Source organism: Mchenga conophoros, linkage group LG10 (genome assembly GCF_057382185.1).
Source record: "Mchenga conophoros isolate Kocher_MC1m ecotype Shallow Benthic linkage group LG10, M_conophoros_male_GT1.1, whole genome shotgun sequence".
NCBI lineage: Eukaryota > Metazoa > Chordata > Actinopteri > Cichliformes > Cichlidae > Mchenga > Mchenga conophoros.
Window position 1 is genome coordinate 9,934,594 of NC_140535.1, and position 25,623 is coordinate 9,960,216.

The 25,623-nt window shown below is 38.5% G+C and overlaps 2 protein-coding genes across 3 annotated transcripts in view; one reads left to right on the forward strand and one right to left on the reverse strand.

The window, feature by feature from the left end:
• Positions 1-854: 854 nt before the first annotated feature.
• On the reverse strand, positions 855-14,613 carry vezf1a (vascular endothelial zinc finger 1a). The gene is made up of 5 exons (XM_085288484.1): positions 14,479-14,613; positions 8,242-8,993; positions 4,393-4,462; positions 4,125-4,287; positions 855-3,612 (listed from the first exon to the last, which is right to left on the reverse strand). The coding sequence occupies exons 1-5, from the start codon at positions 14,509-14,511 to the stop codon at positions 3,245-3,247; spliced, it is 1,386 nt and encodes a 461-aa protein (XP_085144610.1). The 5' UTR covers positions 14,512-14,613; the 3' UTR covers positions 855-3,244.
• Positions 14,614-17,619: 3,006 nt separating this feature from the next.
• The window catches only part of LOC146565376 (unconventional myosin-XVIIIa-like), a 61,170-nt gene continuing 53,166 nt past the window's right edge, over positions 17,620-25,623 (forward strand). For both annotated transcript variants that reach the window (XM_085288486.1, XM_085288487.1), the window contains exons 1-2: positions 17,620-17,719; positions 19,417-20,518. In XM_085288486.1, coding sequence (XP_085144612.1) covers positions 19,544-20,518 — 975 coding nt within the window. In that variant the 5' untranslated portion in view covers positions 17,620-17,719; positions 19,417-19,543. The remainder of the gene's footprint in view (positions 17,720-19,416; positions 20,519-25,623) is intronic.

The window sequence follows — 25,623 nt, forward strand, 5'->3', positions numbered from 1 at the left end:
GGACCTTCAGGTACTGTTCATCTGCAGTTTTTAAATGATTTTATTTATTAAGGGAAAAAACTACCCAAACCTACCTGGCACTAGATAACAAAGTAACTGTCCCCTAAACCGAAAGTTGTTGTGCCACCTTTGGCAGCAAAAACTGCAATTAGATGTTTGTCATGGAGGAATTCTGCCCCCCTCTTATTTGCTGAGTTCTTTTAATTCAGAGACCGTGCGTTTGTTGGTATGATGTTCTTTTAATTTTTAATTAAATGCTGTGTTAGTTTGACCCCACGTGTAACGGGAGGCAATCCAAAAAGTTACATTTTTGTCTAGTTGCCTCAGAATATTTTCTCAACAGACTCTGACCATCAAGATGTTCTGACCTTAACTGAGACAAGTGAGGCCTGCAGTTCAGACGCTGCTCTGGGTTCTTTTCTGATTTCCTGGATGAGTCTGCGATGTGCTCTTGGGAGTAATTTTGGTAGGCTGCCGACTACTGGGAACGTTCACCACTGTTCCAGGGACAATGAATCTCCCCAAAGGTTTGTCCCAAAGGTTTAGGAACGAGTTTGTGGCCTTTTCCAGGCTAATACATGTCAATGTTTTTGTTTCTGTTTTAGTTCATGGCATGTTCTGTTTTTTTGTTGTCGTTTTTGTTAGATTCTTTCACCTAATGTTCTTTGTCCAACGGGTTTCTATTTAAGTGATTTCTTGATTCAACAGGTCTAGCAATAATTAGTCCTGGGTTTGGCGAGTGAAAAGGAAAGGATAATCAGCAGCACGGAGGGTTATAAGTTTCATTAAGATCCTGATATGTTTGTAGTTACAGTGCTGTATTAACTTTGAACTATACTTAATACATAAACACATTTGATAGTTTTCTTTTATTTAGACAACCCAAATAAAAGGCACATAACATTGCGCATGTTTATGTAATAATCTGACAAACGTACATTTAAAAAAAAAATGTAGGAATGTTTGACCTTTCTGCTAGTCAGAAAGCCTAGTGTCTCATATATACAAAATTATCAATGTTAATGTTCTAATACAAAAAATTTATAAAAAAGGTTATCTTTCACATCTATTGTAACTACCTTATCCTTGGAACTAAAATAGTTTTGTACAAAGATATACATTCAACTGCTTTCACAAGTGTCCTGGAATTTCCAATTAACCATTTTCCTTAAAAATAAAGAGATGTTCAATTCCACCAGAAATATTCAGTTTATCACATCATTATTGTTTCAAATTTGGCAAACAGGCTATTATAGTGTATCTACGTAAATATAACAAAAATAAAAAAAACAAAAACGCTAGACTAATATTTTGTTTAAAACAAAACTTGGGAAAAAAAAAAAAAAGAAAAGAAAAAAAAAGACAAACATGCATATTGCATTTTTCAGTATAAACTCTGTCAACTCAGATGAGCTGAAACACTGCTGAAATACCATGGCATTCACTAAAAACAAACAAACAAACAAACAAACAAACAAAAAAAAAAAAAAAAGAAGGTCAACAGCTACAGTGTTCGGGGTCATGCATTGTCAGTCTCGCCTGTTGTTTCAGTGGACACAAACTTGCGTTTGATTAAACAGTTCCCAGCCACATACTGTACCTATGCAGACTGAGACTTTAAAGGAAATTTAAAAAAGGTAAACAGCATGTATTCCATTGTACAGTCATTTATCATTTTAAATGGACGGCTATTAAAAACAAAACAAAAAGTCTTGGACAACTTCTTCCTCACTGAAGTCAAACCCCACGATGCCAAATCTTTTAGGGAATCCAAAAAGTTACATGGAGAGGAATCATGACACGTGGTAGATATCAGTATAAAAAGAACCGCGTTCATGAGTAATGGGGCTTTTCTATACGTTTCCTGAGCGAAGCATCCTTAGCATATGGTTGGGGATGAAACAGAAAAAAAAAGAAAGAAAGAAAAAAAGTAAAAGTGTGCAGAAGAGTCAGCCAAAAGTATGCTGCTTTAAAAATAAGGTGACACTTAAAATCAGACCTTGATTAATGAAACATTCAGTTTGAAAATCATTACTGACATCCATTGTGTAATCAAAATCACCAACACTTTGAGGGTTGGATTCGAAATTTTAGAAGTTAAAAATTGTTCAAGTGTTCCCTCGGTTTTTTGTTTTTATTTGTTTTTTGAGCAGTACGTTTAGTCACCACCATGGTGACGGGTAACAGCCTGAAAAAGCTTCACTGCAAGGCTTTCCACAATCAGCCACTAGATGGTGCTCAAGTGCTTGCGGTTGCTGCAAAAAACACTGAGACGCCACTTTGATCTTCAATAATACTGCTGTTCACCTGTATGCAGGATATTCTTTCAGTGCAAGATTCGTTCCATTCTGAATTCATGAAGAAAACCAAAAAAAAATTAACACTACAAATAGGAAAATAAAAACAGAACTTTGTGTGTCCATACATACAAAAACAAATAGAAATATTTCATAGTCAAGAGGACAGTGTCTTGATATCCACTTGCTAAAAGCAAAAATTAAAATGCTGACGTGGAAAATACATTACTATGTCAACTGTACAAGTTAGTCAGTGTACCTCAAGAGCATACCTATTATCTGAGAATACAAAAGAAATGCTATAGCAATGTGAAAAAATATTCTTCCATGCAAGTGGAAGCTGCTGTCCCTTTTACTAGACTCATTTCCTATAACATTAAATAGTGATTAGCAGGCTATAGTTAAAAAACAAAAAAAACAAAAACCAATATACAAAGTAACACCCAGAGACTTTGGGAGAGAACTTGTAAAACATCAAATACAGCAATTTATAGTTATTGCTTCAGTTCATTTCCCATCTCCCTTTTACAAAAAGCACTGATGTGTTTTCCTAAGGAGTCCTCGAGGATGAGGAATCCTCTCATTTGTCATAATACAAATCACAGTTTCATCGTTCTAACTGACTACACTAAGTCTTACGGCTGTCCTGATTTCAAGATAAATCCTACTCAAATTCTACTCTTATTCTGCGTCCCATGCCAGTCACTTAACCTCGGTTGGGACACAGCTGGGACTTGGTGAGCTCCTACTGGCCGCACAGCTCGTGTAAATATTCACTTCAGAGCTCGGAGAAGTGAGCGCTGTTCTAGGTGAGAAAGAGCCGAGCCCGAGGTTCAGCTGTGAGGACAGGAGTCTCTTGTTTCACTTCATTTTCCCTTTCTTCTTGGCCAGTTCACCTTGCTCCCTCCTTTTTATCTTTTATTTTAATTTTTTTTTTTTTACATTTTTTACCAAGGTGGGGATGAAGGCAAGACTTGGGAGAGAAAAGGCATGCTATCCACTGGCCTCATGGCGATGTTGAGCGGCCCGGCTATATTCATAGGCATCGGGGTTGTGATCGCGACAGGGTGGGCGATATTCATAGGCGCGGTTGCCGGGATGTTCACAGAGGCGATGTTGACGGGCCCAGTGATGGTGACAGGGTGCTGGAGGCTGACTGGAGATGTGATGTTGACCGTGTTGGTGCTAATGTTCATTTGTGCGGCGATGGTGACGGGGTTGTTGTTGTTCGCATTGCCCCGATTCATCGCTGAAGTGATGGGGGCAGAGATGGTCACAGGCGTGGCTGAAGCAGAATTGCAGACTTCGTTACCGTCTGGAGAAACCCAAGAACAAGCATTTTACTTAGCTTTGCAGCATTTAGCAAAAACAAAAACAAAATAAACACCATTATCTTGTACTTTGCACAAATATTACAGCAATAGCGAGGATCAGCACTGGTCAGTGGTGCTCAACATGTACAGGTTGACAGCTTTTATGACAACTGCAGCGGTATGGTGACCAACAAAATGAGTCTTGCTAATACATAAAGAGACTGGCATTTAATACTTTTTTTTTTTAAAGTCCGCACTCTTGAAAAAAAAAAAAGAGAAGAGCATGAAACTTTAGGACAACACCTTAGATGGTTTGAGCTAGTTTCAAAAACCACATTTTTCTAAAAATGCTCTCCACTCGAAGCTCTGGCAAACTCACAGCCTGTACGATATTACTGCCTTTATCCCTTATTGCTTACAGTAATGCGAAGGCAATATGCAGGGATTGGTTTCCATCGTTTTTAAATGCACGGCCCTATGGTGCTGCTGTACTTGCTCCCAGTGTGTGACGAACCTTTGTTACAGGAGTTAAAGTTGGTCTGCCCGTGAGTCTTCAGATGACTGGTGATGTAGGCTGCGCTGAGCATCTTTCCGCAGATACTACAGGTGACTTTGCCTTCATGTCTAATCATGTGGGAACGGAGTCTGTCTTTGGTGGCGAAAGCAGAGGTACAGGCCTGGTGTCGCACAGCAGATGGGGTAAAAGGTCAGTGCAGTGAAATCACGATATTAAAAATGATTTAAAAAAACAAAACAAGCTGCAAAGTAGCCATTTTTCTCACCGTTACTTGACATTTAAACGGTCTTTCTGAGGAATGCACATGCTTCACATGGCAGCTCAAGTGGTCTGGCCTAGATAAAAATGACAACAAAAACATGGTTAAAATTTAAAGACGATACATTTGAGTTCCATTAGATATAGATGAGACAATTTGTACTTCATTGTGTGGAGATTTATTTATAATATGGTTTCTGTAACCCAACAAAAAGCTACCAGTTGTAGGGCTGGTATAACGTCTGCTAACACTTTTAAAAGACTTCACCAAATTCATTTGACATTTATTTTGCTTGCGATTTAACCAAACCTATATGTTGTTACAATACATACAACAAGTGTTAATAATTTACTAAAGGCGCATCATGGACGTGCACAAGCATAAAGTGAAAAGCCTAACATGCATTACAAGTGCAGAAGTGTACGGATGTGCTCGGTTTACTTAGATAATGAGGGGATGGGCACAAAAAAATCCCGAAAAATTCAGTCAATGGTAGTTAATTCTCCATGATCAATCGTGCGTAAATGTGTTTGACCTACTTTTGAACACACACACACACAATGAAAAGAAAGGACATTTTTGACATGATATTTGAATAAACTGACAGTTTGATTATTATTGCTGTGCTTAGTTCCTAACATCCTTGTTATTACACATATATGAAAATGAAATGAATATGAAGTTCCAGGAATTTTCTTGATACTTCTTAACACAAGTCCTAATCTGAATTTGCATCTCTCTCTGAGGGTTAGAAGACCACGTATGGCACAACTGTTGTTCAACAAACAACAATAATCCATGGCTGTGCTGACTTGTGTTTCTGATAAGAACATGTACCTGTGCCAAAATATGATGTGTATATTTATAGGTATTAAAAACTGCCTTTAAGGGAAAACTATTATAACTGAGCATATAGAGAAGATCTATATTGCTCCTTTTGTTATAGAACTTTAAGCGGGGATTTGAGAACACTTAATATCTACTTACACCATGACTGTACTGATATACCTTGTCTATTACACAATAAAAAAAAACAAACAAAAAAAACCCACTGAAAACTGATTAAGAAATTGCTGAAACTTGCCTTCTGTATTCCAAGTGTTCAAGCTTAAACTAAAGCTTCATAATGTGTTTTTATGTCAAACTAGCTATAAAAACAAACAAACATACATATAATTTGCAAAGTTCACAGGAAAACTGCTTGAGATTTACAGCGAAAGGCCAACATTCACAAACGTCTTCGTGGCACTGATCCTCCTCTGTCAGCATGTCAGTTCTAGTGAAGCTGTGAGCTGAATCATGTTAGAAGTGCCATAATGGAGTGAGCAAGGGCTACTGCTTTGGCAGCTGCTTCCAAACCGGAAAGTTTCATGCTGCTGGAGTCCCTTCTTTTTTTCTTCTTTTTTTAAAAATAAAATCAGAGGAGTCAAGTAGGATCTTCTCATGGGTGCCATGAACCGGAATAAAGATTTTTTTCTTTTCCCCTTGCCCACTGATGAGGAGAGCAGACTCCAGACAGTGCCTGTCTACAGATCCGGCTGAGTGGCAGTGACTCAGTGCCCTGTTACTCAGTCCTCATTCTCACTTTCCAGTATGCTGATGAATCGCTGCTCGACGTCACCAAGTTGGAGGCATGCCTGAGATTACCCTACACAGCACAGTGCTAATGTTACCGCTTGGCCAGGGTACACTGCTGATGTTTTTGTTGAAGCTGTGTATTGCGGCACACAGCTTGCTGTTTTTTTGTTTTTAATGTTATCACGACTCTCTGCTAAGTCAATACTGATTTATGTACACATCAGGTTTAACAAACACTTGGCTTTTAACAAAATTTTAAATGTATGTCACTATTAAACCTTCTTAAAGTCATTACTTCATGTTAAAAGTGTTGACCTAAACATTACCGCATGGTTCAGTGAATTCCCAGGGGAAAGAGTCTGTGACATGCTGGCGGGAACTGCAAAGTGACAAGTGACGCCTCCCCCTCCTTTGGTACTTCACTGGTGCTCTTCCATGTGCGACTTTTTAAACATGTGGTTGAAATGGTGTGGGGGGTCATTACAAGTACAAGTTTAAACTGCTAACCCCAGCAATAAACATAAAAAAAAAAAAAAAAAGGCCACGTTGGAGCAACACGGACACTAGATTGACATAATTATTTGCTCTATATCAAATCACAGTGCGGCTGACTATTCCAAACACCATGACGTGAATAATTCACTTACAAATGTACAAGCTGTTGGGTAGCAGTTCAGTGTACCTTGGGTAAAGCATGAAATATGTAGAATCTAGCATTTGCATTCAAAACTAACTGCATGCATGAAAGATGGTAAAATTTAATACTTCAATCTATTAAGCATGATTTTTTTTTCCTTTGCAGCAGCCATTTGTGGACTGCCAAGGACACACTCATAAAAGACTGGTTGTTAGAATGTATTTATCATTATTTATTTATTGAAATTCTGCATAGACAAGTCAGGACTTTTCCCTATGACCCCCGAATGCAATCACCAGAGGGTGAAATTACTTTTTGTCTCCCCTCCCATAAGAATAAATTAGCTCTCAGATGCACATTTCCTGTTTATAGTAGCCTTGTTAGTTGTTGATTAAAGCACAGGAATAGAACAGAAGGGTTGTAAAAACAGCGCCATTTTTTCATCAGTTTACTATTTTCTTGTGCCACTCTGTATTATCAGTGTGGCTGACATTCTCACTGCCTACCAAACCCCTTGAAGGACTGATCACATGTACACACGAGGAGTGCTACTAGCTTCTTAGTGCACTCAGTTTCACAATTCCACAGACAACCTAAGTAAACTCATCCCAAACAAACTAGTGGCTAGTGCAACAACAAGGAGGGATTCCCAGTTACCCTGGAGAACACTTTGTCAGGTTTGTGGACAGGCCGATTAGCTTAGCTGGAGAACTCCAGTAAATAAAACCTAAAGCACTTCATTTCTTGCTCCATATTTGAGGGCTGTTCTTCGTCTAAAGTTGTCAATAAACTGACAGCTCCTGCTTTAGGAGACCAGCTGTAGTAAAAAAAAACAATCAACCAAAAAAACCCAAGCAGCAAACTACTAAGTTGGCATTCTTCACATCTTCATATGGACATTTTCCATATGAAAGGCAAGACTTCACTTTGGTTTTGAACCAACAAACACTTCTTGTTGTTATCTCACACACTTTCATCACAGCAGAAATGCTCTTGCAGCTGCCAGTAGTTGATTATTGTAAGCTAATGGGTCCAAGCTACTGTGGTTTTATCTGCAAGTAAGCTTGAAGCCTGACAAAATGGATGCTTGTGGGAAACCAGCTGCCACAACAAGGTAAGGTTGTTTCAAACATCTTCGAGACCTCGGTGGCCATAACATGTTTTTAGGACTTCTTGTTCTTCTTATCAGTGCAAATTATTTTTTGTTTGGGGTTTTTATCTCAAAATGACATTTAGACCATCTATTATCTGCATGGTGGTACTGTATAATAAAGAATGTTATGCCATTATCTAACAGAGACTAAAACTTCATCCAGCACCTCATGAACTAAATGATTGTAATTTAAAACAGTAATCTTATCTCCCTATGGAATTCCTGTGTCAGTCTGAATCCCTATGACAGACCTGTTTGGCAGGATATTGGAAAAACAAATTCACATTGGAGATGCTCAATGTGGAAAATTCATTTTTAACTAGAGACATACTGAACAATTTAGGTGTAGAATTAACAAATACAGACAGGTGAGTAACTGAAGGGAAAAACTGACAGCAGCATTATCAGTCAATCTAGTGGAGTTGAACTATTGATGACTGTTGTACTAGTTTCCTTACAGATCAAAGGACAAAAACGTGATCCTTACCTGGAAAAGCCTTTTCCACACACAGAACATACGTAGGGCTTGTGGACACCCCCATCGTGAGAGCGAACATGGTAGGTCATGCGGTCCTTCCTTTTAAAGCGTTGCTGGCAGATGGGACACTCAAAAGGCTTCTCATCTGAATGGGACAGCTTGTGACGATTCAGGTGGTATACGTCGCGAAAGGCTTTGCCGCACATCTCACATCCATGGTTCTTCTTGACAGGTTTGGCAGGTTTCTTCGGGACATTTTGCTGCGGCACATTGCCCATTGCAGGTGATGTCATGATACTTGTGCCTGAGGAAACAGAGGTTGTTGCTGTGGAGAGGATGCCAGCTACTGTGGAGATGTAGGAAGAGTTGCCGTTGTTTTCTCGTGGCATGGTGCCGATCATGGGGACCATGGTGGGGGCTGTTTGGGCTGTCTTCTTTGGACGTGAAACCATCTTGATACCGGTGTGGCTGGACTCATGACGTCGCAGGTGGTAACTGTCGCGAAAGGCCTTGTTACAGTAGCCGCAGACAAAAGGGGTTTTGCCTTTGTGTTCTTTCTTTATCACAGGCACTGGAAGCCGCTGACCACCTCCGCTGGCGACATTGTCTTTGAGAAGCTCAGCAGCATTGGCAGGTGGCTTCTGGTCTATTTGGATAGGCAGGATAGGCTTCTGGTCAACTTGCTCAGCTCCTGCATTGAGAAGTGGTAGCAGGCTGTTCTGGGCCACCTGGTGCTGGTGGTGGAGGGCTTCATTGGCCTGCTGATGAATCAAACACAGAGGGTTTTTGGTTAAATGAAGACGAATACTATACTTCTACTTATAAAACAAAAGTAACAAGGTACTAAAGATAATACTAAAGATTTAATAATAATAATAATAATGATAACAACTGCGAGAGAAAAATAAAGTCGCCATAATCTAAAGAAAAAAAACAAAAACAAAAAACAAACTTAATGACCAAGAAACAAAAAGCGTTGAAGCCAGGTGTTCCCTCACTGGAAACTGACAACTCAATAAACACAATATGTGTTAGTAATCTGTTACAGAATACAAAGCTGTGCTGGATGAAAAAGGATACCATCGTGACGGTGCTCACATTCATCATGTGACTGCAAAACAGGCATACCAAATAAGAGCCGTAGCAGAGCGCAGTTTAACTACCAAGAAGGCTCCTAAAGAGCAGGCCATCATCTCAGGTACCCAGCTGATTTGGGATAACCATACTTCTGCTCTATTGTGTAAGTAAAGGAGTTAAACGACAGGAAAATAAAGGGCAACAGACTAAATAAAACTTTACATCGGGAATAACTGCTTTGAGATTTTTTTGCACCCCCCCTGGGGATCTGCAAGTACAAACCAATGCCAGCTACTGCCGCAGCACAAATGGGATGAAATGGCTGGTTGTAATTACCAATAGCAACAAGATGCTAAGCTGGGGTTTCACTCATTAAGTAATCAAATTTCCTGACTAAATGGATCAGACACAATTTGAGTTTTGTACCATTGCTGTGACCAGCTAAAATCATCCATGACTGTTTGGGCGTACTTGGGGCAGAATGGAGATAGTGGAAGCTGTATGAAATCCGGCTGCCTTATTTTCTTTAAAAAATAAATAAATAAACAAAAAAAAATGACATCACAATAAATATCAATGGAGTTTAATTCAATTAGTTCAGTTAAAAAAAAATAAATCTATCACACTTCTCATAACAATTCATTCTTTTTCATATATCCAAATATGAAAAAAAAAGAAAAGAAACACAGTTAACACCGTTTTTTCAGCGACTGGACACACTCAGGACTACTCTGTCGATGTTGTCAACCACCAGCGAGAAAAGCAAGCTGAAATACTTGACCTTTCTCTTTGAGGTTCAATCATCCATCGAAGAAGGCTAGCCAAGAAAAAAGTTGCAAAAGAGAAGACGGGACAGAAAAGAAAAATGAACCTCACAATGTCCTCCTTATGTCATCTAGCCTATTGTGAAAGACACAAATCTGAGCAGTGATGCACTCGGGCCTCAGCAGGGGATCTTTGTATGCTCATCTTCATTGATTTGGCTCATCTATTCATGGGACGGGGACATTGTTTATCCACACACTACTCAGCGAAACTAGCCGTCATTCCTACATATGCAATGGGACCTGGGAACTCGAGGAGAATGCCACCCATCCATTTGTCTGAGCACCTGCTTACACTTGCCACCTTCCAGGATTAGTCATCATCATGCCAATGCTAACCCGTCCGCTGGCACAACAGGGGTGGGGAGAGCTTTATGTTTGGGTTGGAGGGGGGAGGTGGGGTACTAGCAGTGAACCCCCCTTTGTGAAGCTTGTGAACAGCAGACGTAGCCAGTGTAGACAGCCTGGCCCTCTATGCAGAGGTGCAGGGCCTGTAAGCTGCTGTGCCTTCATGCAGCTCTGACCATTTTGACACAAATGCGCTCTGACAAGTGGGGCTGCTCCCTCATAAATAACATCAAAATGGAGGGAGTGTCCTGATGGCTCCATGGGCCACTGTAGGCTTGAATTGCGCTCACGGTCTGAGTTAGATTATGCGCTGTCTTTCTTTAGTCTTTTGTGCCACACTCTACAGCTGCTTGCCGAAATCTCAATTTTTCCATCACAGGCAAAAACTGATGACAGGGATGAAAAGAGGGGCAGAGAAAGAAACAAAACTTCTAATTACATAATTTGTTTTTCGAGTACATCTAATTTTTGAGGAGTTTTTTTCTAGGTCCTTCTTTCAAGTTCTGAATTTTTTTGGCTGCCGTCTAGTTTGCTTAGTGGGCAAACTTCTGAAATGTTGTCAATCCCCTAATTTTTTTTTTAATGATCCCAAAAAGTTGTACTTCAGGGATTCATTTGGTTAAGGCGTATTTTTTCGTACAGATATTTGAGTTCTACTAAGAGTGAACAAACCTTTAAGGACATTCAACAGAGGCTAGTCTTCTAAACATCCAGAATGGGTGGCATTTAACACCCCTATAGCTAATAGGTGTGCTGTATTACAATGAGCAATCGCTGTGACATTGAGACAAATCACATGTCAAAATAAATAGATACATTTAAAAAAAACACCATAAAAATGTACCCAAAAAACTATGAAACGCTTAAACATCTACAAAAATAGCCAAGCAGATATACCCTGCATTTCTGATGTAACCCATTTTATAGACCTGTGCTTTTCATTTCAGTCAAAATGACCAGAATTATATTGTACCGTAAAAACATGAACCTTCCATATGAGCAGAAAAACACATGGAACTGATTCTCGACAGCACCAACAAGCCTCAATATTTTCCTTTCTTTTTTAAACAAAGGTAATAATAAGTAATATATGTAACATATTTACCTTTGTTAAAAAAGAAAAAGAAAAAAAGAAGTAATATACGTAACATAATAACAAGGGGGGGGGGGGGGGGGGGCAGCGACAAGCAAAATACTGTGCACGTTGGAGGAGAGAGAAAAAAATAAAAAAATAGAATACATAATAGTTACTACCAAGTCTAAAGCTCTAGCAAGAGCATCCAAAACATGTTTTATATAAACAGTGATTGTGCAATTTCAAAAGGGGTTGTTTGTTATGAAGGTCCAGTTTTAAGCAGAACAAAGACTTGGAGTTAGTGATACTTGATAACATCCCTCACTAACACCATGCTTATGCACACTCTTTCAGTGTCATGTAAGTTGGGTATTATTTCAAGTCAATGTGAGTACTGAAAAATTTAATATTTTCAGTACAGTCTATTCATCTGATGAGCTTCATTTAGTTACTGAGATTTGCCATCTGAATGTTTTGGTAAAATAGGGCAAAACAGAAACAAAGAATCTTTTACACAATTTCCACTTACCATAAAGCATTCGTTTTCACTGTGGGTTTCTGAGTGGCTATTGCAGTTTCTGGAGAAAGCCAAAACTGATTTTCGTGCACACATGGATTGCGTTATAACTTTTCTCACTTACCTAAAAGGGTTATTAGTGTAACACTTCACACATCCATGTTCAGAGTGCTGAAAACAACATGATTCACCAATTTTCCTGAATGTAGCCTCACAAACACTGCCCCCCCCCTCCCCTCTTTTGAACATGTTTTCCCCACATTGTGCATTTACCTGACAGGAGGATATGCAGCAGGTAATATTTAAGCTGGTTTACGCAACAACACTGGTCATTTAAAACACCTGACAAAGCTTTTCAGAAAATATCACCAATTTTCATGTAAACTTCTTGTTTACAAAAAACAAACTATAATGTGTTGAAAAACAATGAAGTTAAAAAAAAATGCTTCAAAGTGTTCCAGGAGCCTGAATTTAAAGGCACACTGATTTACATGAAACTGACACAGTAACAGTGTGAGGTACATAATACACGCAGGGCCTCTGGCTAGACGCCAGATACTGCATGACAAATGACATTGTCTGTCTGCCTTTTCAATTATGAAGAAATAGTACACAAAGATGTGAATGAACGACCACTCCGACAGCAGAGCAAATTATCAGAAACTCAGGAAAAAAACAAAGTGTCCAAAAAGCAGTGAAATGAACACAACTTAAGATGGATTTCTTTAAACTATTTGCCAAAGTGAGCTATTCAGATTCTTTGCAGCCATTGATGTCCTTACACCAAGCAGTGAAAGCTTAATCAGAGCATTAATGATCAGTTTTTTTCCACACTTTAGAAGACTTTTAAAAAGAGAAGTGGCTCTTTAGCATGAAAACTATAAATTGTGCACTTCTATTCACATATCCTGTTTTTTCCCCCGTTGTCATTGACATATTTATTTATTACACAAAATATATTACTATTAGACAAAGGGTGCAGCACCAACTACTGCAGCAGGTTAAACTCTAGACCTTCATCTGATCATTAAAGCCTGGAATAAAATAAAGTTGTGAACATTACATATGCAGATTTGAAGGGTTTACTGAAAAGTAATTTTTGGGAATGATCCTGAAGTTACTGGGAAGTTCCTCCCACGAGGAGAACTTTGCAACACCCACTAAAGTGTTGAGTCAAAGGTAAAAATTAATTTTAAGCACTGGAAATACACAAGAGACCGCAGAATAGTGGTAAACCTGGAAAAATGGTGCGTATTGGGAATGGAAACTAAAAATATATATATTTATATTGCATTGGGGTTACACAAAAACGGACTCAACTGTAAAACATGAAATCTTTATCCTTACAAAACTCATTTGCTCCATGTTCCGAGCTCATTTCTTGTAGCCTAGGTAAGGCCATGCGATTGAGAAGCTCACAAATACGAGTGAACAATAGCCTTCATTCTTAGCACATATTGAAATTCACTAAACCGTGACAGATATCACTCTAAACCGCAGCACTCGCTTTCCTTCCCAGCACGCATTTATTCATTTCGTAACGCCGTTGCTAATTTCAAATGCGCCTCTTCGCTGCTAGTGTTAGCTGATGTTGTGTGCATAGTTTGAATTCCTTTCCACCACGGTCACCAGAATAAATAGCTTAGTTAATAAGCAGAGAATCTGCACAGCGCTGGTCGTCAAGTCTTGTAACGTTAGTTTTGCAAGCTCATTATGGCAGCCTCGCCCACATTAAGCTAAATTAGCAAGCGAGTGTAATTAAGGTAGCCCGAACATCGTTAGCTACTTGGCTAGTTAGTGTCGAACCGGCTGGAGCAGGCGGAAAGTTCACCGCGGACTTGAGAACCGCCGTTAGTAAATCTCAGCAGCTAAAAACCTCTGTGTACACTTAACCAGAGATTTGCCAAATCTACAATGCGTGTTCTGTTATCCACGCTACACTGAAACATGTCGCAGCGTTACATCTCATTATCCCACGGCGCCTGATCAAAGCCTTCAGTCAAAGGGGGAAAAAACAGGTCTGTCTCGATTGTAACGGTGCAGTGGCGTCTCCTGCTTCACTCCAAGTGATCCCGCATGTTTGGCTCCGGCTAGGCAAACAAACTTAAAAAAACAAGGAATCACAAACGCTGTCGAAGTATTAAACGCAAATACCCAAATATCGTCGGGGTAAGAAAACATGCCGCTTTTCAAACAATGCTTGGAGAGATTAGATTTTTTGTTCTAGCGTCATTCCCAAGCCTCACAGCTGGAAGCCTGGATTCATATACCATTGTTTTGCTTGGTTACTTGTTCTTGACATTAATCGTTTAAAAACTGGATTTACCACTAAGATATGAAGCCGTTTGCAATTCTACGGTTGTTTTACCGACTATTCCGGTTTCCCTCCAAAAGAGACAACTTACTTGAAAAAGAAACGTACTCCAGCTCGGCTCCATTTCCACACTTACTAATTCTGTAGGAAACCTAGTAGAAGCCTACAACAAAGCAACCAAACATGGCAGCTAAACAACTTCCGGTGACCTCAAGGGCTGAACCACTTTGCGCAGGATTTGGCGGGGTTCATTAAATTTCGTATTTTGAAATGAATTCGTACGCATAACTCGTGAAATATGAATTAATCACTAACAAGAATAGCAACTTACGATGTATGTTGAATTCAAATTCACAAGAGATTGTATGAATTGGTCCCGTGTTATTACGATAGTAATCTGGTGACGTTGGATTTTTAAAACACCCCCCTGGATGGTTTTTGCTGATGCTGTGAGGGGAATTTGTTATATTAGATTGTCGCATGTGGCTGGGAAATGATTGCGTTTCAGTAACGTTTCGTCCTTTTTAAAAGGGAAAAAAAAAGATGCTAGCGTGTTGTTCTGCATTACAAATAGTTGGGCGGTCGTCTTTCCCACTGTGCCAAGTGGTTCATTTTAGAGAAGTAATTTGAGTGCGAGTTTATTTTCATTCATGTAATAGGGATGAATGAAAAGGCAGAGCCATAATATCCTAAATTTACTTTTTACGTCATGTACACTTGGGTTAAAAGTGATTCTAGTTCCATCTTTCATCATTACCTGCAGAATTTGGCTATTAGTATTTACCACAACCTCGAGGTAATGATGCAAGCCTCAGATATGCTTCTGAATAGATAAAGTCCTGTAGATGCTGTTTTTTTTTTTTTTTTTTGCGTGAGATAACTTGTACATTAAACAAAAACAACATTTTTATATAAGCTCTTGGAAAATGAAAATTGTCACTTTCTAAAAAAAGGGCTTTCATCCTTTATTTACAATTCACACACACACATACACACGCACGCGCACAATGCAGTGCAATCCTTAACTGTTATCCAAATGTCAATTGTCATTCACCATCCAACTGTATAAGGAATGGTAATATGTTAGGGACTCAGTGGTAACTGACAGGGAATGAGTCATAGTTTCCTTGTATTATCCTGGTGGTGTGAGTCAGATAGGTTTCATTCCTTAATCTTAGTCAGGTGATAAGAAAAAGTTGATATGACATTTTTCTTTGGAAATGAATAATTCATTAACATTCTCCACTGAAGCTGACCAAGAAGTCCTCATAGATAGAGACAGACAGTATAGGTGAAAAATATATCGTAAACCATACATTACTAAAAAAAAAGGTACAGAGACTCTGCAAGACCAGTAGGTGATGCTACAAAACCTTAATAAGCAACAGGAGGTCTTACTACTTCAACAATTCCATGTTCCCTGTTAGATTTATAATTTCATTGTTAATACAAGTTAAATAATATTCAGACTGACTGGTAATGTTCAAAAGTTCAAAAAGTATTGTAGTTCATTCTTAAAACCTTTCTAATGAACATTGGGAAAATAATAACTGGACACTGTGGGGATTTTTCACTTTTCATTTTGAGATTTTGGAAGAAATGTATTACAAAAAATTGGCAACGTGTTCAGGGTGTGCCCTGTCTCTCACCCTATGATCACAGGGACAGACTCTAAAACCCTCGTGATGCTGAATTGGGCAGTGGAAGGTGGATGGATGGATGGATGGAAGAGCAAAGTAATAATGTCTTCCAGAGAATGGCTTGTTCTTAAGGTTAACGTGGATACAGATCTGTGCATGAATCAGTATTGTACACACTCCTTCTAGTGCATTCTTTAAACTCTGCTTATCACTGAATGACTGTTCAATGAAGGAGCCCCATTGTAATCTATTCTCAGTTTTTTCCAACTGTATATTGAAAGTTTTGAATCTCATACAGTCCAATCAATGTTTTAGTTGGAGGTATTCATATCTCCCTAATCCAGCTCCAATGAAGAAAAAGTGTCCAACAATGAACTTCAGCTGAAAACAAAACTTTATGTTGACTGTCAGTCCAAGCTGCTTCAGTGTAAATTTATATCTCGACATCAACTCGCAGTAGAGGTACGTGCCCCAGGCCAGGAGCACTACTATCAGAAGCCAAGTACTGGGCATCTCATTTGAGACACGGGGGCACTCCATGGATAAATTCAGACAAACCAGAATTTGCCAAAATGTAAATGCATATTTTCATCAAAATAGTAAGAGTAATAAAAAAAATGGAAAGGAAATCAAGTTTGGCATGTTGTAAATGTCTAAAATGATTTTTTCTAAAATGAATGGATCAGTGTGAGTAAACTATTAAGGTAATACATTTTAGATTGTGGTTCTCTCCTCAGAATTGCAGCTTCCTATGTGTAATGAGCTTTAACAAGCAAAACATATGGGATTATCTGGAGTTCATTATGTATGTGTATATTGAAACTGCTGGGAGAAGGAAGAAATGATGCAAATGAGGTGAAACATTTTATGCAATTGATCTTGCAAATTGAGTTCTAACATATGCTGTAATCAACTCATCATTGTTGTAGGAGGAATTATCCTAAAGAATTCCATATAAATAGGTAAATAATGTTTAAAATAACCATTCACCACAACTCAGATTCTGTTTGGGTTTAAAGTCTGTATGTCAGTGACTGTAACTCCAATGTCACTGGACTGTAACTCATTAGCTGCAAAACACTTTATGTGTTATCCAATGTGAAATCAACATGTTAACAATATAAGTTTTTCTCTACGAAAAACTGGGCAGCTTGGAACTAAATATCTGTGCTTACATCCTTTGTATGGTTAAAATAAAGACCAGGAGGGGTCACTGCTGTCCAGTGTAGTCTTCCGGAGCTTTCATGTGCTGTTGGATTTATTAAAATTTAGAGCGTTAGCCTACATTTTGGACATCTAAATCGTCCTACTATCATTGAGGACTAATCCCCCCCATGTTTCCAATTTAGACCATTAAGAGAGAGGTTGTTTTTCAGCTTTCCCTCTTTATAATATATATTTTAAAGTGTAATGAGGAGACTACTTAAGTTTATTAAAACTATTGAGCTGTTTGGGGGAAAATGAATTAATCATCTGATGTACGACACCATTTTCCAAGTTTTTTGTGTTTATTTCTTTACGAGGATAGCTGCTTCCCCGCAGCTCGCTTATGTCAAAGTAATCAGAAGTCGGAGCTTACTGCAAGCATTTGAAAGCATCACAAAAGCATTTGTCGCACCTGCTGACAATTCATTGGAAAATGCCGAAAACCTGTAGTAAGACTACAACGCTGTCATGTTTAGGCAATTACAGGTAGGAATTGTCATATGTTACAGTGTTACTTAATTTGTATCGTTTATCGTGAGTGACATTAGTACACTCTTTATCACTGCTAAAGAATGAGGGCAAAGCAGCTTAAAGGGAGAGCATTATGGCCAAGCTCAGGACTAGCCGTGTCGACAACCTATGCGTAGTGTTTAAAGTTCAAGAAAACGAAAAACTAATAACAACAGACCAAACTGCGCTTTCCAGTAATAAAATACGACGAAAATGCATACCTAAATGTTAACTGTAAGATAAACTGAGTTGCTTTCGGACATTTCATAGCTTTCTTCTAAGAGCATGTGATTTAGCTTGGATTAGGTTTGAATTTACAGTTTACTGTTCAGCATGGCTTCTCGTTATACATATGGAGCTTAGTGGAGGCTCCCATGCACATAGCTTCAGTTTTCAATCATTTAGTGATGATGCTGAGTATCTGAGAGCAGGAAAGCTACGCTCTTTAAAACACTGTATGTTATTATGTAGGATAGATTGAGGTGTGTCAAAGATAAGTTTTAGATAAGATCACATTCCTTATCTAGGGTGCATGTTTCGTTTGTTGATACTACAGCGGGGGATACCAGTTCCTATACACACCCAAATATATACAGGCTACTTTTCTATTGAACTGAATTAGATAATAGATTGATACTGAAATAAAAATAGTGATACTGCTCTGCAGTTTGATAACGTTTTTTTAAATGATTTTAACCCCAAGGTGTAGAAAGGACTTCAAATCCAAGTTTTAAATGTGGATTATGTTTTTCTCAAGAAGGTCAGAGGTCATGTGAAATGTAAATAAAAACAGAATGACATGATTTGCAAACCATGTGAACTTTGTAACTCTGTAACTGAAAATGGTACAAAGATAATACATGAGTTGTTAAAATTGAGATGTTTTATTTTCATATATATTTTTTTTTTTTAAATTTTATTAAATCTAGTGGTCTTTAATTTGATGCCAGCAACATAATTCAACAAGTCAGGTCAGGACCACAGCAGTTCCTATTTATCTGTGGTTTCTGCAATGGTTTAGGAACTGAGAAGGTCAGACCAGCTTTAATATCTTTTTTGATATGACTTCAGCTGTACAACAGTATAAATCTTCCTTTTCATTGTATAATGTGTTAAATATTTTCAGTGGTGTTGTTTTTGGATAGGTGTGGAGTGCAGCCAGTCCAGTTTAGCAGCTAAACTCTTACCACAGAGGTATGCTGTTGTAATGTCTGCAGAATTGGGCTTGTCATTGTCTTGTTGAAATAAAGAAAGACTTCCCTGACACTTACAGCTGTACGTACATCCATCCATTGAGTCGTCCACTGTGGGGTTGTTAATGTATTGCAGAACTAATACAGAGCCAGACAGCCATTCACAGACACACCTACAGCTAAAACTCTACAGAGAAAGTGTGGATTTGAACCCAGGAACTTCTTGCTCTTAGGCATAAACCACAAACCACAGCACCACCAGACTTTCAGCCTTTCTGTATATGCCTTTCTACCATTCAGCATTATCTGTGCTTTCACAGATGTGCTAGTCATGTGTATGTCATAGTACTTATGATTAATTACTGACTGAATCTTTTTGCCAATTACTTAGTTAAACTCTGACAAACACAAGGTTCTTGCACTCTGTTATGCTTTCATCAAAGCTAGTCTGTGTTCACCTCTTGTTTCTTTTTTCTACAGATATCACTAAGAGAGATCCAAACCCAGAGTTGATGTTTTCAGCTGCTGTCAACAGCCTCTTTTCTAATAATTTAAGGTTCTCATGATAAATTAATCAGTTGCTCAATAACTACAGAATAGTTTAATCATGTTTCACTTAATGAAAAAAGACAAGGACAAGGAAAAGGATTTGAGCAAGAAGGAAAGGGATTTGAGCAAGAAGGAAAAGAAAGACAAAAGAGAAAAGAAAGAACGTATGTCTCAGTCTGAGTTAAAGAGTCTAGAAGAGATGAGCATACGTAGAGGCTTATTCCCACTTACTCGAGGAAACTCCAAGAAGGAATCTAGGAGCAAGTTGGAGATTTCTAGCCCTATCCCAATTAAGGTGGCCAGTAACACGGAACTCTACCTGACAGACGTTGATGCTGAGCATCATCACAACACTGTGGGGCAAATAAGTGCAAGCACCTCTGAAGATGTAAAGGGAATTGAGCTGTTAAGTAATCGCAGCTCTGTGAAGGAGAGGGCAGCTAAATTTGGGGAACTGGCCAAGGTGAATACAGTGGTGGGCCAGAGGAAAGTAGCTACCTTAACTCAGGTGACCCCAAAGGACAATGCTTTGGATGCTTCAGAGCTTTCTGGCCATAACTGGACTACACCATCTACAAAGTTACACCCGAGGTCAAAGGGCACCATCACAGTTCAGATTCCTGATATTGTGGAGAAGACCTTTCCTGGTGCAGACCTACAGTTGCCTGCACTTGTCTCTCCACCAGTACCAGATCCAAGAGAACTTGAGGTACAGCGACGCAGCACTGGAGACTTTGGCTTTTCTTTGCGAAGAACCACCATGGTAGACAGGCAGTCTGATGGTGGGGTGTGCCGGCGTGTTGTACACTTTGCCGAACCAGGGGTTGGGACTAAGGATCGGGCTCTGGGCCTGGTGCCAGGAGACAAGCTTGTAGAAATCAATGGGATTAATGTGGAGAACAAAAACAGAGACGAGATTGTGGAGATGATTCGTCAGTCTGGAGATTCAGTACGACTAAAAGTCCAGCCAATTCTCGAGCTGAGTGAGCTGAACCGCAGTTGGTTGAGGACCACTGAAGACCTAAGCAAAGATGTAAGTAGTACTCTTGACTTGGTCTGTTGTGTGAATATTATTTTGCTTTTTAAAAAACTCTACCCTTGATGCTAATCTATTTCTGTGTCATCACATTATTCTTAATACCAGAACCTGTTTTTGTGGCTTGTTTGCTTTTAATGTTGGATTATCTGAGATTTTTACATTTTTGAAATCATTGTGTTTACTTGAATTCCACTGAGAAACACAGTGGATCTGTTCTGTAAATACACATGTACTTGGGGTGAATCTTTTTAAAATTACTACAAAAGACCCTTTTTCTGTTATTTTGTATTAAGTATGTACTTTTGCACTGACCTTTAATAGACTAAAAACGGATGCATTATGGGTGGAGTTGTAATGACATTGGTAATGTGATTTTGTACTCGCATGTATGGGGGAGTGTCTCAGTGTGTGTTTTGAAAGAGAGAATATGTTCTGGTGTACATATAATCCCCCTCCCACCCCCCCAGTCCTTTTGACACCAAACAATGGGACGCTGAAGGAAACAACGGCCCGAATGCCGCCACAACACATGGCCATATGGTCTTGTAAGACTTGGCTGCCTGCCTATTCAGTTCTTTTCATCCAGATAATCGTGTGCAACAAGTGAAGGAGCATAGAGTTAAACTCTTTATTAGCTGGTGCAACAAACACCTGAATACAAGCATTTTGTTGTTGTTGTTGTTTTTCATAATACAGTTTATACAGTTGGTAAGATAAACTTTGGTTGGGGATGGCAGTATGTGCTGCTTATGAAGGCACATTAGTGATGTTTGGAGCTGTAATGGAAATACTGGAATATGTTTAAATTAAAAGGTCAAAGCATACCCTTTTCACTTTTGGATGTAGTTTTCTTTAAATACAACTTTCATTTTTTTAAATTTAATTGTAATTTTGCTCATTTCTAACTAATGATGTTTTTGAAAAAAAAAAAAGTAATATTCAAAAGGAGTTGGTGTTGGTGATAATGATGATGATAAAATAACAGTAGTAGGACATGTAGTATTAATTTAAAGACCATAGATTTCCCAAGACAGCTTCATTAGATGGTACACCTGGTCAGAAGTTTGTTAATAAAGTATGAACAAATTCGGGTACAAAAATATTGATAAATTCCTGATTTGTGCATGAAACTCATACATACAGTTTACACACAGTGCATATACTTATGCACTGTGTGTCTCTTAGTGAATAAGACCCAGTTTCTCCATTCTGTTAGAATACATCAGCTAGAACTATTTAAATGAATGTGTACACAGCCCAGTTGCTTCCCTGAAATAAGTGACTGTCTACTTTGTCCTACATTCAAGCAATCTTGATGATCAAAAAGACAGGCCTTTTGAAAAAGCACAAAATGTGCATGTGAGGCTGACCTAGAACCAGCAGCACTATTTTTAGGTGGTTATAATAAGCTCTGGATTCTCGATCTAGAGCTCTGCAATACAGTACGAGACCATATGATGCACCGACATACAGTAATTTTGTTTATTGGCTTAATTTTTTTTAATATATTTTTAAAATATACTTATTCACTGTCTTTTCATTAGTCTATTAAAAGTTTACTACTACTGGAGATGGTTTGTTTTGTTTAGCTTAGCATAAAACATGGAATGGGGAAGCAGCTCCCCCAGGGTTTTTTTTTTCTTTTTCTTTTGTTTAAAGAGAGAGGTAAAAATATCAGTCATCACCACTAAATCTCTCAAATGAAGACATTATATCTATGCCTTTATGTAATGATGCTTTAGAAAGGATAAGTTGTGTTTTTAAAGAGCGTTATTTCTTGGCAAGGAGCATTGACTTTGTCAAATCTTGTCATCATTGTCAAGTTGCCAAGCAACCACTGACAATCTTTGTGACTGCTGTGAGAATACAAGAATAATAAGCCTGTTACTGAACAAAAACTGGCTAGGATTGGTATCGACTAAACACCTGCTCTCTCACAGTTTGCTGCCTGTTGTTTTTTTTTCTTTGTCATTATTGTGTCGTGTCTAAATACTGTATTGTCAGAGGGTTTGCTCGAAGGCTACGTATGTCCTTCACCTTTTACAAACAGTTCTATGCAGCTGTCATTAAAACAAATATAATCTACAGCAATTCAAATGAACTTGGATTAAATGAATACCATGTCAAAGTGTTTCATATTTGGTATTCAAATAGTCAGTGGAAGATCCCTATCAACAAACAGCACTAACCCCTGCACCAAACTTAAATTGCCTTCATCTATGCACCACTGAGCATGTTAACCCTTTAAGCATTGGGTAAAAGCCAAAAAAAACACGACCCTTTTTCCCCCCCTCACAGTAATTTCTTCGTTATAGACACTGAGTTTCTGTGTGCTTGAATAATATGACTGACCTGACTCATAGTCCTCTTCCTGCTGTATATGAGTGCGTGCCTCTGAGTGATATAATGATACTTGCAAGAAATTTTAAAAGGAATTAGCCACCAGATTTCTCAGATTTCTTAAGTGAAATATGTCAAGATTTATGCAACTCCTTTAAAATAATTTAAACCTGAATTATGCACTGAGTTTTTGCTTCTCCTACATTTTTACATAGTCTGCTTTAAAAATTATGTCCAGCCCTGTTTACTTAACCGACTTAAAATCTGGGTCATCTCTTCTAATTTTGACAGTAAAGAATGATGTCCCATAATTTATTTCTACTTTAAGCTTGCAAAGACACAGATACTGATGAAAAATCTCAAGCAATTACTGAATTTCTTTTTCAGGATAAACAATGTGGAGAATTGAATTTATAAACATCAACCCTCTCAATGAATATGAAACACAATATAACAATTCTTGCTATGTTATATGTCTGTCATAGTTAAAATAATCTGTATAGTTCTAAAAATGTGGTAGTCTGATTCATGCTACAGCTTAATAATATGATTCAAACAGCTTTGATAGTGTGGAGGCATAACTGGGTCAGAATCAGTAGTGTCTATGACGTATATAGAGTCCTTAATCTTTAGTCTGCAGCAACTGTGTGTAGACGACAAACAGTCGACACTTTGCTGTGTCCCAGTAACAGACTCTGGGGATTAGCAGTCTGCTCTAGATAGATGAGCCAGGCTGTGTTTTTTACTGGATCTTGCTAAGTGCTAATGCAAACTTCTGAGCTCACCATGAGATAAAGTGCTATGTAACTATTTATAGCATTTTGGACATTAAACATAATTTAATTAATTACTTCTAAAGGCAAAAAAAAAAAGATTTTAGTTTTAATGATTGTGAATGAACTAAATGAAAAGCCAGATGATAGCTGGTTATTGGAAGGTATGTGCCATAATTGGCCTACCTTACCAAACCAGTTTCTACATTTACATATTTTCCATTTAACAATACTTCCGGATTGTAGTGAGATGCCTTACCTTTCAGCTTTGAGTTATCTGACTGGCTTTACCTGTAGTCATACAAAAACAAACAAGAGTGTTTGTTGGTTATGTCCTTAAGCATTTGAACATATTGGACATAGTCCTGTATTTTCAGAGGCTAGAAACTCATTTAACAAACAATTTTAAGTACAACTTGTTTTTAAACCTTGGATGGAAGTCCTTTGCAGTCAATGAAATTATGCTTTTTCCTGCCTTGAGGTGCTTGACTAAGCTCTGACTTCAGCAACCTCAAGTTTCTGTTTGAGTCTTTGTGCCGTAAAGTTTGTCTTCAGTAACCGAAAATGATTCTCTGCTGGACTGGATTGTGATCATGTGACTGACTTGGGCAGACTGGCTTGAACCTTTTTTTTTCATTTTAGTTTTTCATCTTGAGAAACCCTTGGGTTTCTTTTGCAGTAAACATAGCATAACCCTCTATCACCATCTTTTTCAAAACTGTGCAGACTCTTTAAGTTTTTTCTTCTTTTTTTAGAAGTTTAATCTGGTCTTCCTATTTTTGTTTGTGTAACCGGTCGCTTGCACCTTGCTATAAATGTCATTACATTTATCTCTTGAGTTATTATAGAGTTGAAAATAGTGCATCTCTAAAAGAACACTCCTTGAGAATGTTCCTGACTTGGGTAGTTGATGTGAAGTTCTTTTTCTTAATCAAGAAAATAAGTGTGTCTTGAATTTTCAGCCTTTTGATGGCCTTCCTCACTTGCATCGATTTCCTAGACTGAAAGTTCCGGTGAACAGGAACCAAATGCAAGCTGAACACTTTGAAACTCTTATGTGCTTGATTTAATAATGAAAAAACAGGCTTCACGTTTCCATGAAACTTTAAGTTAATTGTCCAACTACTTTTATACTGTAAAAAATGAAAGACTGTTTATAAAACTCTGTAACTGTTACCTCAGTATTTATTTATTTTTGTTAAACTCTGAATTAAAGTTGAAAGTCTTCTTTCACACCTGTCTTGCTTGGTCTACAGTCTACTGTGTAAAGACTCAAAATAGCAAAAAATTGTTTGGTTGTCTTGTGACTTATGGACGTAACTGTATTGATCAGTCGCAACATTGAAATCACCTCTTTGGGAGCATGGTCTTTTGAGGGTGTCCTGTGAGTTCTGGCAGCATAACCTTGGGATCCTGTGTGTTGTGGGCATATTCTGATGCATGCAGCAGTCATTTGGTAAGAATGCCTTGTGCTCTGCCATGTTCCTGAGCAGTTTTTATGGTGTGTATTATCTGCTTTAGAAGGCAGCTGCCACTGGGGAGTGCTGTTGCCATAGGAGAAGAAATGAGTACAGGTTAGGTGGTGGGGCTGAAGATGAGTTCAGGGTGATTTGGATGAAGGATAGAAGTAGAAGGCAAGGTCTACAAGATGGTGGTGACAATTGCTGTGACAGTGACACTAACAAAAAGACTAGAAGCAAAGCCGAAAATGCTAAGATTTCTGTTGGGAGTGACCAGGATGACTCAAGTTGAGTGGTTTGGAGACAAAGTTAGAGGGGCAATGTTGAGATGGTTTGGACATTCACAGAAGTTTAGTGGATATATTCAATGAACTGACGCTGAATATGAGCTGCCAGGCAGCAGGGAAACCACAGAGGAGATTCAGAGAGTGTAGTGAGGAAGGACAAGCAGAGGGTTGGTGTGACTGAAGAGGATGCTAGGGATGGGGTAAGATGAAGGCAGATGATCTTCTATGACAGCCTAAAG

Bases quoted from the DNA above. Each gene is read 5' to 3' on its own strand.
- vezf1a (XM_085288484.1), bottom strand. From the start codon at position 14,511: ATGGAGCCGAGCTGGAGTACGTTTCTTTTTCAA. The intron at 8,994-14,478 runs GTAAGTTGTCTC...TTGATTCATCAG, and splicing joins GGAGTACGTTTCTTTTTCAA to CAGGCCAATGAAGCCCTCCA. The intron at 4,288-4,392 runs GTGAGAAAAATG...GTGCGACACCAG, and splicing joins CGTTTAAATGTCAAGTAACG to GCCTGTACCTCTGCTTTCGC.